Below are 17,115 nucleotides of genomic sequence, written 5' to 3' on the forward strand. Positions count from 1 at the left end.
TTGTAGCAGGGGGTACATTAACAAGTCACAGGTTTATAATTCAAATGCTTAATATGTATTTACAACCTTGCTACGAACAGAAGTGGAGCTGTACCGTGTCAAACAGACTGTTCACCCCGGGGGGAAGCGGGGTTCAGGGTGATGGGGGCAGAAGGGCAGGCGTCTCTTCTCTGGTGTATGTAATCATCAGGGCCACATTCTGTTTTTCTACCCATAAAAAACACTGAATTCTGAACCTTAGCAAATCCGCAAAGTTTAAGTCATGAAAAACACATTAAAAAAGCTGTCAAAAGATATAAAATGTTTCTGCTGTTTTTTTTTGTAATATTGTTACTCTTTTTGTTTGTTTTTATAAAAAGGAAGCTGCTCCAGGGGCATCTGTGCCAGGGGAGCGTGTCTCGGGGGTGGAGCTGGCGGGGCAGAGGGGTGAGGGGGTGTGCCTGGGGGCAGCCCCTCCAGCTCCCGTCTCCGCCTCCACCACAGCAGGAGCCTGGCTCCGCCCTAGCCAGCAATTACATCATCAGGTCGTCTTGGGGGGACGGGGGTCAGCTCTTCTAGGTCGAGGCCTTCTTTTCCCACTCCTGTGTGGGACACACACACACACACACACACACACACACACACACACACACACACATCTGCTTTAACTCCACTGATAGACATCCATCACAGAGACAATATGACTGAATGACCCTCACCTCCACCTCTGGGATATACTGCTGTTTTCTTCATACTTACGAATACAAAGGTATAATTGAGTGTGGGTGTGTGATCAAATTGGCGATGTAACAACAGTGTCAAACTGCACAGACATTTTTATAACCTCACTGAAGTGAGAGAAAATGCAGCAGGGAGACTGTGCTCTCTGCTCAGGTGCTAAGACACTGGTGTGCTCAGGTGTGCCGCAGGCGACCCCTCACCTTGGCCTTCTGCAGGACGTTGCCTTTGCTGGTCGCCATGATCGACAGGGGTCTGTTCTTCAGGGCTGTGGCGGAGTTGACGGGCGAGGTGTCCCCGGCGCTGGGGGAGGGGGCAGGAGGTGCTGCACAGACCACTGCGACCACTGCCTTTGGCTGGAAATAAGAGACAGCTGGTTATTCACTGGAGTCCACATGCAGTTCTCACACTCTACCACTAGAGGGCACCAATGCAATGAGTTATCTGTGTTAATGCCGTGATTAATTTGACCATAGGGAGGAATGGAGAGTAAACTCTGTTTGACCATTTGTACAAGTAGTTAGTAAACTCTGGTTCACCATGGTTAGCAGTGGTTAGTAAACTCAGGTTTACTGTGGGTAGTAGTGGTTAGTAAACTCAGGTTTACTGTGGGTAGTAGTGGTTAGTAAACTCAGTCTGACCGTGGGCAGCAGTGGTTAGTAAGCTCGATGTGACCATGGGTATCAGTGGTTAGCAAAGTCATGTTGACCGCAGAGGAGGTGCTGACCGTGTCCAGCAGGCCGCTGTCCACGGCGGTGCCGAGGGTGAAGGGTCCGGCCTCCACCTTCTTCAGGCTCTCCTTCACCTCCACCAGCTGCAGCTCCAGGTCCACACGCTTCTTCTCCTCCTCCCGGCACGCCTCCTCCTTCTCCCTCAGACTCACCTCCAGGGGGCGCTGCTGAGCCGGGTCTGAGGAACACACCCAGCAATCAGCATGTGTGCAAACACACATGCACAACCAACACTGTGTGTCTCTCACACATGCTCAGAGACATGCACAAAGTCACTAGAAATGTCTCTCTCTCTCTCACACACACACACACACACACACACACACACACGCAAACACATGTATTTCCTGTTGTGTCAGATTTGACTCTCCTAACAATGTCTCTGCAACATTGTCCAGCCTGAGTTTTGCTCTATGCTTGACTAATGGACAGTGTTTTGTTGCTAATGGACAGTGTTTTTTTGCTAAAGGGCAGTGTTTTGTGGCTAACGGTCAGTGTTTTGTTGCTAATGGACAGTGTTTTTTTGCTAAAGGACAGTGTTTTGTGGCTAACGGTCAGTGTTTTGTTGCTAATGGACAGTGTTTTTTTGCTAAAGGACAGTGTTTTGTGGCTAACGGTCAGTGTTTTGTTGCTAATGGACAGTGTTTTTTTGCTAAAGGACAGTGTTTTGTGGCTAACGGTCAGTGTTTTGTTGCTAAAGGGCAGTGTTTTGTGGCTAACGGTCAGTGTTTTGTTGCTAATGGACAGTGTTTTTTTGCTAAAGGACAGTGTTTTGTGGCTAACGGTCAGTGTTTTGTTGCTAAAGGACAGTGTTTTGTGGCTAACGGTCAGTGTTTTGTTGCTAAAGGGCAGTGTTTTGTGGCTAACGGTCAGTGTTTTGTTGCTAATGGACAGTGTTTTTTTGCTAAAGGACAGTGTTTTGTGGCTAACGGTCAGTGTTTTGTTGCTAAAGGACAGTGTTTTGTGGCTAACGGTCAGTGTTTTGTTGCTAATGGACAGTGTTTTTTTGCTAAAGGACAGTGTTTTGTGGCTAACGGTCAGTGTTTTGTTGCTAAAGGGCAGTGTTTTGTGGCTAACGGTCAGTGTTTTGTTGCTAAAGGACAGTGTTTTTTTGCTAAAGGGCAGTGTTTTGTGGCTAACGGTCAGTGTTTTGTTGCTAAAGGGCAGTGTTTTGTGGCTAACGGTCAGTGTTTTGTTGCTAAAGGACAGTGTTTTTTTGCTAAAGGGCAGTGTTTTGTGGCTAACGGTCAGTGTTTTGTTGCTAAAGGGCAGTGTTTTTTTGCTAAAGGGCAGTGTTTTGTGGCTAACGGTCAGTGTTTTGTTGCTAATGGACAGTGTTTATTTGCTAAAGGGCAGTGTTTTGTGGCTAACGGTCAGTGTTTTGTTGCTAAAGGGCAGTGTTTTTTTGCTAAAGGACAGTGTTTTGTGGCTAACGGTCAGTGTTTTGTTGCTAAAGGGCAGTGTTTTGTGGCTAACGGTCAGTGTTTTGTTGCTAAAGGACAGTGTTTTTTTGCTAAAGGGCAGTGTTTTGTGGCTAACGGTCAGTGTTTTGTTGCTAAAGGGCAGTGTTTTTTTGCTAAAGGGCAGTGTTTTGTGGCTAACGGTCAGTGTTTTGTGGCTAAAGGACAGTGTTTTTTTGCTAAAGGGCAGTGTTTTGTGGCTAACGGTCAGTGTTTTTTTGCTAAAGGGCAGTGTTTTGTGGCTAACGGTCAGTGTTTTGTACATGCAGTCACACACCCACTGTGTGCAGCAGAAACACTGTGCTTAAAGCAGAGTCCTGCGAGTTTGTGTCACACTGAAAAATATAACGCAACACAATCTCCCTCCACTCAGTTCACTAAATCTGATATTCTTCCAGTGCACGACCGAACAAAGAGTCAGTCATTGCACAGCACGCAGAACCTGTTTACAACAGATGCCTGGACAAACAAAGCACTACCCATGCTGCCTTGCTCTGCTGACAAGCTGGGAATTGTTCAGGAATGGAAATCTGCTTCCCTGCTCACTGAAATGATTTTCCAAATCAGACCTCAGATACAGATAAACCTTCAGCGAGTAACCTGACTGAGGAGCAGTCACTGAGAATAGTGTTTTCTTCCTGAGATATGGCTTTTTTATGTAAAGCAAGCTGCACCCAGTGTAAGTCCTTTCCATGAGTACAGTGACTGAGGAACACTCAAGGAAAAGACAGAGAATAAAGTGTCTTTCCATAAAATTGACTCTTTTATTTAAAGTGAGCTGCATCCAGCAGCCCTCACACGCCACTAGAGGGCACTAAAGCTCCCCAGTTGATGATCAAGCACAGTTCTACAGCTGCAGTGTTCATGAGTTAGAAGTTAGCAGAGAGAACAAATCAGGGCTCTGTGTGACTCATGGCATTTTTATTATCACAATGCAGTGCTGTTTTCCCAGCCACTGCTAGATGGCGCTGTTGATCACAGACAGAGCTGGTTGATGGGATGACGTACCTTTGCAGGAAGCGAGCGCTTCCTTCAGCTCCCTCCTCTGCTGGCGTAGGGTGGCCAGTGTGTTGCGCACCTGCTCCTTCTCTCTCTCCAGCCGGTCTCTCTCCTCCGTGTACCGAAGCACGTCTGCCTCTGTCCGGTTCTTCCCCAGCTTCACCTCAATGGAGGCCGAACCCGCTGCAGAAAAACACAGCCTTTCAGCTGGAGCGTCCTGTGATCTGTGTGGCTTCTTGTGGTGATGACTGCATGTGGAGTGAGATATGATTGGGTCAGAGTGTGAGGGTGGGATGTGATTGGCTCGGAGTGTGAGGGTGGAATTTGATTGGCCCAGAGTGTGAGGGTGGAATTTGATTGGTTCGGAGTGTGAGGGTGGAATTTGATTGGTTCGGAGTGTGAGGGTGGGATTTGATTGGCTCGGAGTGTGAGGGTGGAATTTGATTGGCTCAGAGTGTGAGGGTGGAATTTGATTGGCTCAGAGTGTGAGGGTGGAATTTGATTGGTTCGGAGTGTGAGGGTGGGATTTGATTGGTTCGGAGTGTGAGAGTGGGATTTGATTGGTTCAGAGTGTGAAGGTGGGATTTGATTGGTTCGGAATGTGAGGGTAGTGGTGGGGTGCGGGTAGCAGCATTCCACTCGCCTGCTGCTGTGGGCCTGGCCCTGTCTGACCCCTCTGCACCCGTTCTGGAGGGCTGGGGGCTGGGTGTGCAGGGCCCCACCTTCCTCTGGGGCTCAGCTTTCTGGGGTTCGGCGTTTGGGACGGGAGTTCTCTGGGGCTCGGCACTAGGCTGGGGGGGTTTGTGGGTGTCAGCGTTGGGGAGGGGGGTTGGGGGTTGGGGTCTCTGGGGCTGGGTCTGTGTGCTAGGACAGGGCTGCTCCAGCTCTGCTCTTGAGGGTGTGACCGGTGGGGCGCTGCTGTTCTGGGGCTGTGAGGGCTCTGGGTCCGACTGAGGGGGGGAGACCACCTGAAAAATACACACACACACACAGCCTGAGGATGTGTTACACATACACACATACACACACACACAGCCTGAGGATGTGTTACACACACACACACACACATACACACACACACACACAGCCTGAGGATGTGTTACACACAAACACACACACGCAGACACACACACATAGCCTGAGGATGTGTTACACATACACACACACACACACACACACAAGCATAGCCTGAGGATGTGTTACACACACACACACACACACACACACACAAACACACACAGGCTGAGGATGTGTTACACACAAACAAACACACACACACACACACACACACACGCAGACACACACGCACAGCCTGAGGAATATGTCTCACACACACACGGCCTGAGGATGTGTCATACACACACAACTAACTCTCTCTCTGTTTCTATCACACTCACATATACACTCACACACACATACACACACACACACACACACACACACACACACACAATCTGCTGGATCTGGCGGAAGCGTGTGTGAGTTTGAGTAAGGAACAGCAGTGCTTTATCTCGTGGATCTCATGGAAAAACAGCAGCGTGAAACGGGCCTGAAGATATTTGAGATTACGGTGCGCTGCGGTCTGAAGAATTTCTACTGAGCAAATAAACAAATAAATACAAGAATAAGTAAAACATGCGGCCGCCTTCTAAAAGCACCAATGACTGAGTTCCAGCGGCCAATGCGGCTCACAGCACCACCCCCCCGACAGCCAGGTGTTAAACAGCGTTAGACTAAATTAGACTGGGTCAGGCTGAGTTAAGCCAAATCAGACAGGGTTAGACTACGTTAGACTGGGTTAGGCTGGGTCAGACTAAGTTAAACTAAGTTGAGCAGGGTTAGACTGAGTCATACTGTGTTAAAAATGTCAGGCTTGCTAGACTGTTTACTCTTTGGTTGTTTTTATCGCTCCTAACTTATGTTTTTCTCAGAAAGCACAATCACTGTGTTGCCAGTTTTATGGTAATGCCAGATTTCTGGTCATTCAGAGTCTGTTTCTGCCAGGTCATTCTGAGGATGGAGTTATAATGCAATCTGCTCCATCGATCCGGGTTCAAGGCCTGGGCCATGTGCAATTGCTGGCCTCTCGCCGTCTGACCGCTGATAAACATCCACATCCAACTCCAGCTTCCTGCCTCATTGTAACAGCAGAGAACAGCTCTTTAGCTCTAGCTTCCTGTCTCATTGTAACAGCAGAGAACAGCTCTTTAGCTCCAGCTTCCTGTCTCATTGTAACAGCAGAGAACAGCTCTTTAGCTCCAGCTTCCTGTCTCATTGTAACAGCAGAGAACAGCTCTTTAGCTCCAGCTTCCTGTCTCATTGTAACAGCAGAGAACAGCTCTTTAGCTCCAGCTTCCTGCCTCATTGTAACAGCAGAGAACAGTTCTCTCACTCCAACTTCCCAACCTTCCAACACGTACAGCTTCATGTGAGCGCACATGTGTCATGGCTGCTGCACGGCTCGGGCTCTCTGGTTTGGAGTTTTCGATCTGAATGATTCTCAGGACATCTGCCAGCGGTGGAAGGAATAAATCAAACAGTGACTAGATAAGTGAACGCAGTAACAACCTCGACCGGCTCTGATTGGCTGCCTCTCTCTGTGTTCTGGCCGGGGAATGTCAGTGCTTTGCCAGCCTTGTGTGAAAGATGGTTTAAATCGTTCATGTTTTCGGTCAGGGTCAAGTGAGGTTAGCAGTGTTGTGGATCTCACAAAAACGTCCTGTTGCAGATGTAGGGTTACTAAGGACAGGGCAGTCTGGTGTTGGATATTATGGGATGAAGTTTGGGGGCGTCACCTCAGCTGCGGGGCTGTGGGAGGGGCTGGGCACGCGGGGGGTCTGGGGGGAGGTGCGGCCGCAGGAGGTGTGCAGGAAGGACCGCACAGGAATGAGGTCCAGGTACACTCTGTCTGCAGCGTCCGGCTCCACGCTGACCGCCTCCTGGCTGCTCTCCGGACTCTCCTGGTACGGTGAGCAGAGAGGGACATTAAGCACACAGCTCAGCACTGAAATGCTGCTGGCACTGACTGGCTGGACAGAGCTCAGCATGTGTTCTCTCAGCGTGTCTCCTCTCTGACCTCTGGCTCCGGCTCCGGTCCTATCGAGGCCACATCATCGTAAATATCCTCCGCGTCGTTGGGAACCACAGGAAGGCTGTCCGTGTAGGTGTTGGGCTCAGAGAAGCGTCTCTGCATCAGGCTGCAGAAGGCAGAACACACAGAAACTCAGCTTCAGAACACATACATAGATTTAACACAGAAAATGTAACTACACAACTGAGACTCAGCTTGAGAGACTCAGCTTCAGAATGTATCACACAAACACACATTTGTTTCCACAGTTCCCACATTCTCTCTGAATTGAGAGAATAAATCTGAATTTACCATGCAAACAGAAAAAAGCAGAAAGGTCATAACAAGTTAATGTATGTAGCTAAGGTATTTATAATGATACAACTATATTTGCATCACAAATGTGTAATTTGCACTTGTTTATGTTTTGCAATCAAACCAAAATCTTGAAATGTGTAAATGCATCTGTAATACAGTTGCAATTATTATGTTAATATTTGTTCATTTGACTCTTATACTGCTGTGTAGGAGAATGAAAGCAGAAATTACAATAATGAGAAGGAATAAACAGATAATGTGATAATATTCTACAATGTGATGGGAAGATTTTGGGAGCATTGAATGCTGGGACAAGCTGTGAGGAAGATGTTCACTGAGGAGTAGATGGGTGATCTCGGGACCCGTCCCCCAGCGAGCGAGAGTGTCAGACTCACTACATGGAGTTCCTGGCTGCGTTCACGATGCAGGATATCCTGTCTGAGTCGACGTAATCATATGTGAGTTCTTCCGGGTCAGTCTTGGTTCCGGTCTGTGAGAGCAGCAAGCCGAGCCAGTGGCCCATGTCTGCAGAGGACTTTGCCTGAGGGGAAAAGCCAGACAACCACAAAGCTAAAGACCCAGGCACCAACACCAGGGCTCCCCATCATCCTTCACCCCATTAGCAGGCATTTTAGCTGTAATTGGACAGTAATTTGGTAGCACAGTACTAATGTGCCAGTGAGTCACTTGTAGGCATGTGCAGTGTGGTGCTTAGAACACTGGACTCTGGGTGCTACTGCTGTAATGTCATAAACAGGCAGCCCCATTGGGCTGATTGGCTAAGCCCCCCTAAACTGATAAAGCTCCGGCCCTGAAGGTGATAGCCCCACCCACACTGCAGCTCACAGCCTGATCCTTCTGTGGTGGTTTGTCATGCCCAGCTCCACTCATAACTGCACCACCGTTGCCGTGACAGCTGGTCTCACCTCCAGAGTGGCCAGCTGCTCTCCATCCTGCTGGATGCGGAAGGAGTACAGGTGGTCTGGGCTGGGGTCTGGCAGCACCATACAGCCGGCCAGGTTAACGGGCTGCTGGGCCACCTTGGTCTTTGCCTTGTCCTGGTAGAACCAGAGCTGCCCGTTTTTAATCAGGCACCAGCGGGCCCGCCATTGGCTGTTGACCAGCACATTCAGGAAACCTGGGAGGGAAACACAGGGAGAGAGACTGTTCAGCTGTACACAGGGAGAGAAACTGTTCACCTGCACACAGGGAGTGATATTGTTCACCTGTTCTTAGGGAAATAGACTGTTAACCTGTACACAGAGACTGTTTACCTGTACATAGGGAGAGAGACTGTTCACTTGCATGTAGGGAGAGAGACTGTTTATCTGTACTTAAGGAGAGAGACTTCACCTGTACACAGACACAGGCACAGAGCCTTATCTTTTACAGTCAGATTGTGGGTCTGTGCCTCCTTCAGTAGGAGTGAAGGACCAGACAGCAGTTTGTCTAAAGAGGTACAAACAAACCCAAACATATGGTTTTATCCATAAACTCATACCTGAAGTGTCCATAGACTTCTCTGGACTGTCCAGAGAGGACGTCTTTTTCTTCCCAATGTTCATCAGGTTACTGAACTTCAGCCCAGCGCCATATTTCTTCTTAACTATGGTTAAATCAGAGAAAAGTAATGGTTTCTGATGAGGTTATTCATGTATATTATCACCAACATGATGGTGGAAATTACAAAGTAGTCAAAAATAGTGTGAGTCAGATGGTTAGTGATTAGCATGAATTGAGATGGTTATTGATTAGTATGGATTGATATGGTTAGTGACTAGGGCAGGTTAATATGGTTAGTGATTAGTGTGGATTGGATGGTTAGTGATTAGTGTGGATTGATATCGTTAAGGATTAGTGTGGGTTGATATGGTTATTGATTAGTATGGATTAATACAGTTAGTGACTAGTGCAGGTTGATATGGTTAGTGATTAGTGTGGATTGGATGGTTAGTGATTAGTGTAAATTGATTGGTTAGGGATAAGTGTGGGTTGATTTGGTTAGTGATTAGTGTGGATTGATATGGTTAGGGATTAGTGTGCATTGATACAGTTAGAGATTAGTGTGGATTGATACAGTTAGGGATTAGTGTGCATTGATACGGTTAGTGACTAGTATGGATTGATACAGTTACAGATTAGTGTGGATTGATACAGTTAGGGATTACTGTGGATTGATATGGTTGGGGATTAGTGTGGGTTGGTTGGTTAGTGATTAGTGTGGATTTATACGTTAGTGACTAGTATGGATTGATGCAGTTAGGGATTAGTGTGGATTGATATGGTTAGGGAGTGGTGTGGATTGATACAGTTAGTGACTAGTATGGATTAATATAGTTAGGGATAGGTGTGGGTTGATACAGTTAGTGATTACTTTATATTGAGATGGTTACGGATGGTAAAGCTCCACTTACCGTCCTTGGTCTCTGGGGTTTCTGCATGGCTGTCTGTGCTGCTCCCACTCTCCGATGCCACAGAGTGCCGCTCAACGAGCTCTCCCTGTGAGTGTGCAAACACACTGTCACCATGCTGACATCCCCCTGCTGCTGCCCTATACCACCACCTCACTGACCTACAACACCACTCTACTACCCTATACTCCCTAATACTGCCCTACAGCACCACACCACAACCCTACTGACCGATACCATCACCATAATCACCATACTGACATATACCCCCTGCTACTGCTCTATACCGCTACTCTACCGTCCTATACATCACCCTACTGCCCTACACCTCCAGTGCTGTTGCCCCTGGTGCTGTTGTGTCTGGCTTGTACTGTAACTCTTACCTTTGTGCAAATGAGACGGGCAGAGTCTGAAGAACAGGGTGTCACTTCTGAAATTTCCACAGGTTTGTTGCTGATCTCCTGAATAGCCTGTTAGGAGAAGCAGTTTCAGAAAGGAGACAGTATAACGCATGAGCGTGAATAAGCAGAGCAGACGCCTGTAATCGTGTGTGAGCAGAGTGCCATGTGTTCGGCTGTGTGGAACAGCATGGCTGGCTGGCTCTTCTCCCGCCTCACTGCCATTAAAAAGGGCTTAATTGGTTTTTTCCGTTATTCGGTTATGGGAGAAAAATTGCAATAGAACAAACATATCAAAAAATAAATCTCTGAAACTGCTCAAATCTGAATGCAAATCACACAGAAACATTTGCACATTCTCCTTCCTACCCAGAGTGTAAACATGTCATAAGTAAGAAGTGCCCCCACCTTTTCCTACCAAAACCACAACCCCACCGTCCCGCCCACCCATGGAGGCTGGGGCCGGTGAGTAATGCAGCCCAGCAGAGAGGGTGCTTTGTGGGAAACAGCTTTTCAAAGAGGTGCTATTGTCAGCAGCCCTCCATCTCGCTGACTCTCACCCCACACACACCGACCCTCTCCATAATCTCCTCAAACTGGCAGAACTTACACACCAACCTCACCACACAACGCGCATAGTGTTATTATACATGAGAGCATTTCTTGCATGTTTGTCCTGTTTTGCAGTGTATTGTTCAGCGTGTGGACCTGAGTCCTGGCTGCCAGCCAGTGGAGCTGTTCTGAGATCAGGTTTCATGTGGACCTGGCCCCTGGCTGCCAGCCAGTGGGGCTGTACTGAGATCAGGTTTCCTCTGAGCTGGAATTTCAGCCTGGTTTTCCCCTTTCTGTTCCATCACCAGGTGAGAGCTCCTTCAGCACATCCTGCATATTTCATTTTTTTCAGTCCTACTGTGAAGCTGCCACTTTCCCTGAGATGGGGCTCAGGCTGTTTGGATATTTGCAGCCTTGCAGTCCCATTGTCTCCAGCCATATCACATGCTGTCAACCAACAACCCCTACTCTCACACCCTCTTCCCCAATGCCATTCCGCTCTCCCAAACCCCTCCCCCTCCTCCCAAACTCCTCCCCTATTTTCTCACAATCACTCACCCATCTGCTAAACCCCACCCACAATCATCTCCCCATCCTCTCAGCCTCTCCCACAGCCAGTCAGTATCATCTAAACCCCACCTAAAGCCTCTCCTTCACAATTCAAACCCCACGCATAGCCACAGCTCCCAACCCCACACCACCACGCCCCAAACTCCTCCCCCAACCCACCACAGCCAATCCCAAACTCTTCCCCCAACCCATCATAGCCACTCCCAAACTCCTCCCCCATCCTCATCATAGCCCCTCCCTGACCCCGCCCACCTTCAGCCACTGCTCAGTCTGCTCCTTGCTCTGCAGGCCCAGGACAATGGCCTCCGCCCCCACTGGGGTGATCCTCAGCTTGTGCTCCTTCTTCTTCAGCTGCTTTTCCTTGTAGACCACGCTGCACCCCACCAGGCTGACGTCCAGCTGGGGGGTCTGGTCCTTCGAGCTCTTATAACACTGCGGAGGTGGGGGGAGGGTCAGGTCACTCTCCTGCTTACCTGCATGGGCACTGAGTTTGTGCTCTACCTGTGGTTGCACTTTGTAAGAGGTGTCAACAATGTAAGTGAGAGAAGTGTTTATGAGACTAAAAAACAGGAAACACATTTCCAAAAAATATCAAGGGCTTTCTGGCACAACTGAAAATACCAAGGCAAAACCTGTTAAGGTGTGTGTGTGTGTGTGTGTGTGTTGTGTGTGTACATGTGTGCGTAAATGTATGTTTGACAGTGAGAGTGTGATCAAGTGTGTGTGTGAATATGAGATTTAGCACATGGTTCATTGCATTAGATAGTAAGTATATAATTGTGTGTGACAGTAGGAGTGGGATTTGGTGTGTGTGAATGTGTCATTGTATGTATATGAGTTTCAGCACATGAATTTGTTAGTGTGTTAGATAGTGAGTATATAGATGCGTGTGTGACAGTGAGGGTGTGATTGAGGGTGCCCACCAGGAGGCGTTGTTCCTTGATGACACACAGCTGTTTGGCCCACTGTCCCAGCCACTTCTTCCTCCAGAGGAAGGCGCAGATTCGGGCGTCCTTCATCAGCTCGATGGACGCCTCTGTGGACGGCCACTGGTGTGGTGTGGACGACTTCCCTTTGGTCACTTCCTCCTCATCGTACGACTCATACGAGCTGCTCACTGCCTCACAGTCATCTGCAACACACCGGGATCAGAGGTCGCAGGTCAGAGGTCACAGGGGCTGAGTGGAGGGAGAGGTCAGAGGTGTGAGATTTCTGTGGCCATGCAGGGGACACCAGCACACCATGGAGAGGGGAGAGCAACACATGAACATGCAGGACATGGGGAGGTCTTGGGGTCAAGGTGAGGTCACAGGGAGGTCACAGGGAGGTCACACAGAGACAGGCCTCCCTGTCCATCACTGACACAACCACAGACTCCACTTCCACTTTCACATGGGTGAGTAGGCGAGGGCAGGGTCAAGCCACTGGGTGCCTGGGGCGGAATGAAGCCCCCATCCGGAGGAGTGTAACACCCCTGATTTAAACGCGGACGGTGCTCTCTGAGCTCTGGTGCTCATGGTTGCCATGGCGAGGCATGGTCAGGAAGGCAGGTACCCCTGGAGATGGTGGCGTAAACCACACCCTCCTCAGCCTCTGACCGCCTCCGGGATCCTGAGAGGACACGCCTACCAAAACAACCCACATCTATAGAGACAGAGAAACAGCAGAGACCATGGGGAGAAGGAGGAAGAGAGGAAGAAGGAGAGGGAGAGAGAGAAGGTGAGGAAGAGAGAGAGAAAGAGAGAGCAGAAGAGAGAGAAAGGAGGAGGAGACAGAGGAGGGGGGGTGAGATGGGGAGAAAGAGAAAGATTTGAGAGTGCGAGGAGGAGGAGAAGAGAAGGAGAGAGAGAGACAGAGAGAGGAGGAGGAGGAGAGAGGGAGACAGGGAAGGATGGAGGGAGAGGGAAAGACAGAGACATCAAGAAAAGGAAGAGAGAGAGAAGGAGGAAAAGAGACGGACAGAGAGGAAAAAGAGAGGGAGAGTGAATGGCGTTTGAACCACTGAAGCAATTATCAGAAACAATATAATGAGGGGCAAAGTCATGTACATAGAAACAAAACAGCACAGGAGAGTTTCCAGTGGTTGAGGAGATGCATTGTGACATGTAGAAAGACAAGTCACAAGGTGACAAAACATTCTGTCTGCAGCCGGAAAAAACACCACGGCTTACCACCAAATCAGCTGGTGGATGACTGACTTCGCTTTAAAGAAAGCTGTGAGACAGTGCTAGCGAATAAGAGATGTGTTTAACTTTCCGAGTGCATGACTCTATGGTGTGTGATGTGGAAAAGCAGTGCTGTGCCAGGTCTTAATGTAGTTACATGGGTAATGCACATTAGTTATTCCATATGTGTATCACACTCTCACATGATGTATATTGTATTAAAATACAAGATAAGATATTTTAGCTGTTTTACATACGCATGAAATGAGTCTTCAGTCATGAGCGTTGTATCTCATGGTTTCCCCTGCTGCAGTTTGAAGAAGCAGACCTGACTGAGGTCAGGAGATGCCACATTCACTTCCTTCTAAAGAAAACGAGGTGTCTTTACCATAAAAAAGCTAGATGAGGATGAGGGTGATGATGGCTGTTGATGACAGTGAGGTGGTGTTCTGAAGTGGAACTCAAATTTGTTTTGAGAGCAGGCAGGTAATCAGGTTAATCAAACTGATGATTTTTAAAAAATATTATTCAAGCAGGAAACAGGCAACTTCTGGCATACAGGACACCTGGCAGAACAGGGGACTTTGATTTTGTCACATTTGAAATGTAACTTGGCAACAAAACCAGTCCTTCATACTGCACAGCGCAAACATAACTGAACTCAGATCAGTGGTGAAGGGGTTGGACTTTCGCCAGATAGTGGTGAGAGGGACATTTTCAGTCCTGGTCTCTGGAGAACAGTGCGGGTTGTGCTGGAAGCAGTGAGGTACCGAACTGTATGGACATACAGTAGCCTGAGTGCAGACTGTGAGCATTAAGCTCAGGTCTAAGTCAGTGCAACAGCCGAGTGGGTACAGACCGATTTCACATTCCTCAGCGGAGCCCAGTCCCTGCTATCCCACAATGCCTTTCAGCGTGGCGTTACAGGCCATTGGCCGCATTGGTGAGTAATACTCTCTCGCTGTGTGTGTCGTGGCGCCGGCCCAGCACAGCGGAACAAAGCAGCCGTTGTTCTCGGCGCGGCTCTCCACTCGCCATTGTGACGCGGAGCGCGGCTTGGACCCCACGCACGGCCGGGAAGGGGCGCACCAGAACGGCATGGGGTCAGGGCTGATCACACGGTCGGTGGGACGGGGAGCATCACATGCACCCCCACTCCCCCACCCCATTTTCAGGGGGAAAAGCCTCTTGCAGCTTTGCTCCTCGGGATAATTATCATTTGGCAGTAGCACGCACTACGAACAAAAAAAAAATTCATCCTGTTTTTTCTCTGTTTCTCTGGCCCAGTAATCAGCCAGTCTGCCAGAGAGGGCTACAGGCTGGGTCTCACAGCCCTGCTCTGCTCTGTCCATCAGGGGAGACTAGCAGCAGCAGTAGCTTAGGCATCTGAAATGGAGGTAAACACCCCCCCCCCCCCCCCCCCCCCCCCAAATAAACTTTCTCCCCATGAAAACATTTCTGACCAGAACGAAAGCATTTCTCACAGCTCTGAGTGAACCACAGCTGATACAATCTGTCTATCAGGATTAGCCATGTGTTTATGACTGTCATTCACTGCATATGCTTCTGCAGCTGGATTATTACTCTGCGCGGTGTCAGTGTAAAGTATGGCACATGTCTGACGCAGGGCACAGGCTGGCCATTCACACGGGGGACAGCAGGCAGAGTGCATTTCAGGTGGCTGGTGTGGACCTCTCTGCAGATGCCTGAGCCTACGAGGTGCTCTGTGCATCGGTGCAGACGTGGGGCTGGTTTCAGCATGAATGCAGAAAGCTGAGCTGGTTTCAGTATGAATGAGTGCGTGTGGTCAGCTCTGTCAGCTCTGTACAGAGAGACAAACCGCAGAAGATGCCAGCACCGCTCGCTCATCAGATGGTCACACGCGCCTGTACCGTTTTACAGCCACTGTGAGCACGAATGGCTCTGCAAATGGCTTCACAGTAAAAATAAACCCACAGACAACCGCAACGCTTCTGCTGATATGACACACAAGAAGGTGAAAAATGAAATCGGTGCAGATATTAAGGTGTGTAAGAGTACAATTGTGTAGGTGTATAGCCATGTAATTGTGTAGGTGTTTAGGTGTGCAGGTGTGTAGTACATATATGTGTGTAGGTATTCAGGTGTGTAGGTGTGCAGCCACACAGGTATGTAGGTATACAGGTCTGCATGTGTGTAAATGTCTAAGTGGACAGGTGTACAGGTATGTACCAGGGTTTCCACTAGGATTTTTTCTTGCCGGTCCGGTGTCTGGAAAGAATTTATTTTTTCGGACAAATTTGAAACTTACTGGTCACATTTCAACAACAGTTTGTGTTACAAACACAAATACAACGTACACCTAGGTTGACGAAACAATGACAACGACCTCAAATCAGTTTGATTTTAATGAACAGTAATGATTAAGCAAAGCGAACAGTAACGATTGAGCCAAACCTCAAAATTAGCCACTAAAATGTAGCCTATTACAAAACATCTGTAACCTGTAACATCTGTAGCCTGTATAAAAAAAGGCTAGGCCTACATGGCATCAAATGTAGCCTATAGGGTACAAGGTAACAATTTATTTTCTTTTTTTTTTCATTGCGGCAAAGTCCGCTGCTGCCGACTTGAAATCAAACGTGTCCAATGTGTCTTTGCAGCTTGCAATGCGCATAATGTCACTCTCTCCTCCTCCAGACGACTTCGCAGCGCCGTCTTAATTCGACTCTGCAGAGGGAAGCCCCTCTCTGCTGGCACGCTTGACACGGGCAGAACACAGGCAATTTTGTAGCCCAGTCAGGGTACAGCTCACTGAACTCATAAATAAGCATGTATCGCTGTCAAAACACAAATGTCCTGTTAAGCGATAGCCTTCGTTATAGCTAGGTTTTGTATGAGCATTATTACCAGACATTTTGACCAGCAAGTTTTTAATTTATTGGTTGTTCATAAATATTACCAGGCAAAAACTGGTAATTACCGGATAACGGAAACCCTGGTATATACATATGCAAGCATGCAGGTGTGTAGGTGTGCAGGTGTGTAGGTGTGTAGATGTGTACCTGTTCAGGTGTGCCTCACTGACTGTGTCACACATGCACCTGCCCCTGCACACTATCCCACTGCAGCAGCTACAGGTGATTCTGGCCTCTGACACACAGCCTCTGCATGGGCACAGTGGCATTTCCACACACACATCACAACTACGCCAAATTATTTTATTATAACCTTAAAGTGCTGCATTCCCCTGTTATAACCACACATCTGTGTGCTGCTCTTGCCTTAAGTCTGATGCCCCCACTTCCAGAGACAGACAGAGGGCCTGTCTGTGCCACCTCTCACACTCTGGGGCAGTGCAGTATGGAAATGGGTGTGTCCACGGCTGGCCTTACAGTCATTGGTTGAGGAGAGTGAAAATGGGCAGGTCTGGTCTTACCATTGGTTGCTGTGTCATAGGGCTGGGCCTCCTCATAGTAGCCCTCAGGTGAGTCCAGCATGGGCAGTGGGAGGGGCTCTCTGCCGATACACTGTGAGAGAGAGAGAGGGAGAGAGAGAAAGGGGGAGAGTGGGAGAAAAAGAGAGAGGGAGAGAGGGAGAGAGAGGGAGGGAGGGAGAGGAAGGGAGGAAGAAAGAGAAAGGGGGAGAGTGGGAGAAAAAGAGAGAGGGAGAGAGGGAGGGAGGGAGAGAGAGAAAGGGGGAGAGAAGGAGACAAAGAGAGAGGGAGAGAGAGGGATGGGGAGGA

The 17,115-nt window shown here is 48.7% G+C and overlaps 1 protein-coding gene across 2 annotated transcripts in view; it reads right to left on the reverse strand.

Moving 5' to 3' along the window:
- The window catches only part of afap1l2 (actin filament associated protein 1-like 2), a 48,589-nt gene continuing 31,474 nt past the window's right edge, over nucleotides 1-17,115 (reverse strand). Inside the window, exons 5-20 of one of the 2 annotated variants that reach the window (XM_036533242.1) lie at nucleotides 16,810-16,900; nucleotides 12,781-12,870; nucleotides 12,150-12,358; nucleotides 11,479-11,658; nucleotides 10,090-10,176; nucleotides 9,710-9,794; nucleotides 8,797-8,901; nucleotides 8,222-8,433; nucleotides 7,691-7,836; nucleotides 6,984-7,104; nucleotides 6,703-6,867; nucleotides 4,551-4,875; nucleotides 3,917-4,090; nucleotides 1,445-1,626; nucleotides 921-1,073; nucleotides 1-581 (exon numbers count right to left, since the gene is read on the reverse strand). In XM_036533242.1, coding sequence (XP_036389135.1) covers nucleotides 555-581; nucleotides 921-1,073; nucleotides 1,445-1,626; nucleotides 3,917-4,090; nucleotides 4,551-4,875; nucleotides 6,703-6,867; nucleotides 6,984-7,104; nucleotides 7,691-7,836; nucleotides 8,222-8,433; nucleotides 8,797-8,901; nucleotides 9,710-9,794; nucleotides 10,090-10,176; nucleotides 11,479-11,658; nucleotides 12,150-12,358; nucleotides 12,781-12,870; nucleotides 16,810-16,900 — 2,352 coding nt within the window. In that variant the 3' untranslated portion in view covers nucleotides 1-554. The remainder of the gene's footprint in view (nucleotides 582-920; nucleotides 1,074-1,444; nucleotides 1,627-3,916; nucleotides 4,091-4,550; nucleotides 4,876-6,702; nucleotides 6,868-6,983; nucleotides 7,105-7,690; nucleotides 7,837-8,221; nucleotides 8,434-8,796; nucleotides 8,902-9,709; nucleotides 9,795-10,089; nucleotides 10,177-11,478; nucleotides 11,659-12,149; nucleotides 12,359-12,780; nucleotides 12,871-16,809; nucleotides 16,901-17,115) is intronic. The other variant, XM_036533249.1, reaches the window with a different exon arrangement.

This window comes from Megalops cyprinoides, chromosome 1 (genome assembly GCF_013368585.1).
Source record: "Megalops cyprinoides isolate fMegCyp1 chromosome 1, fMegCyp1.pri, whole genome shotgun sequence".
Taxonomy (NCBI): domain Eukaryota; kingdom Metazoa; phylum Chordata; class Actinopteri; order Elopiformes; family Megalopidae; genus Megalops; species Megalops cyprinoides.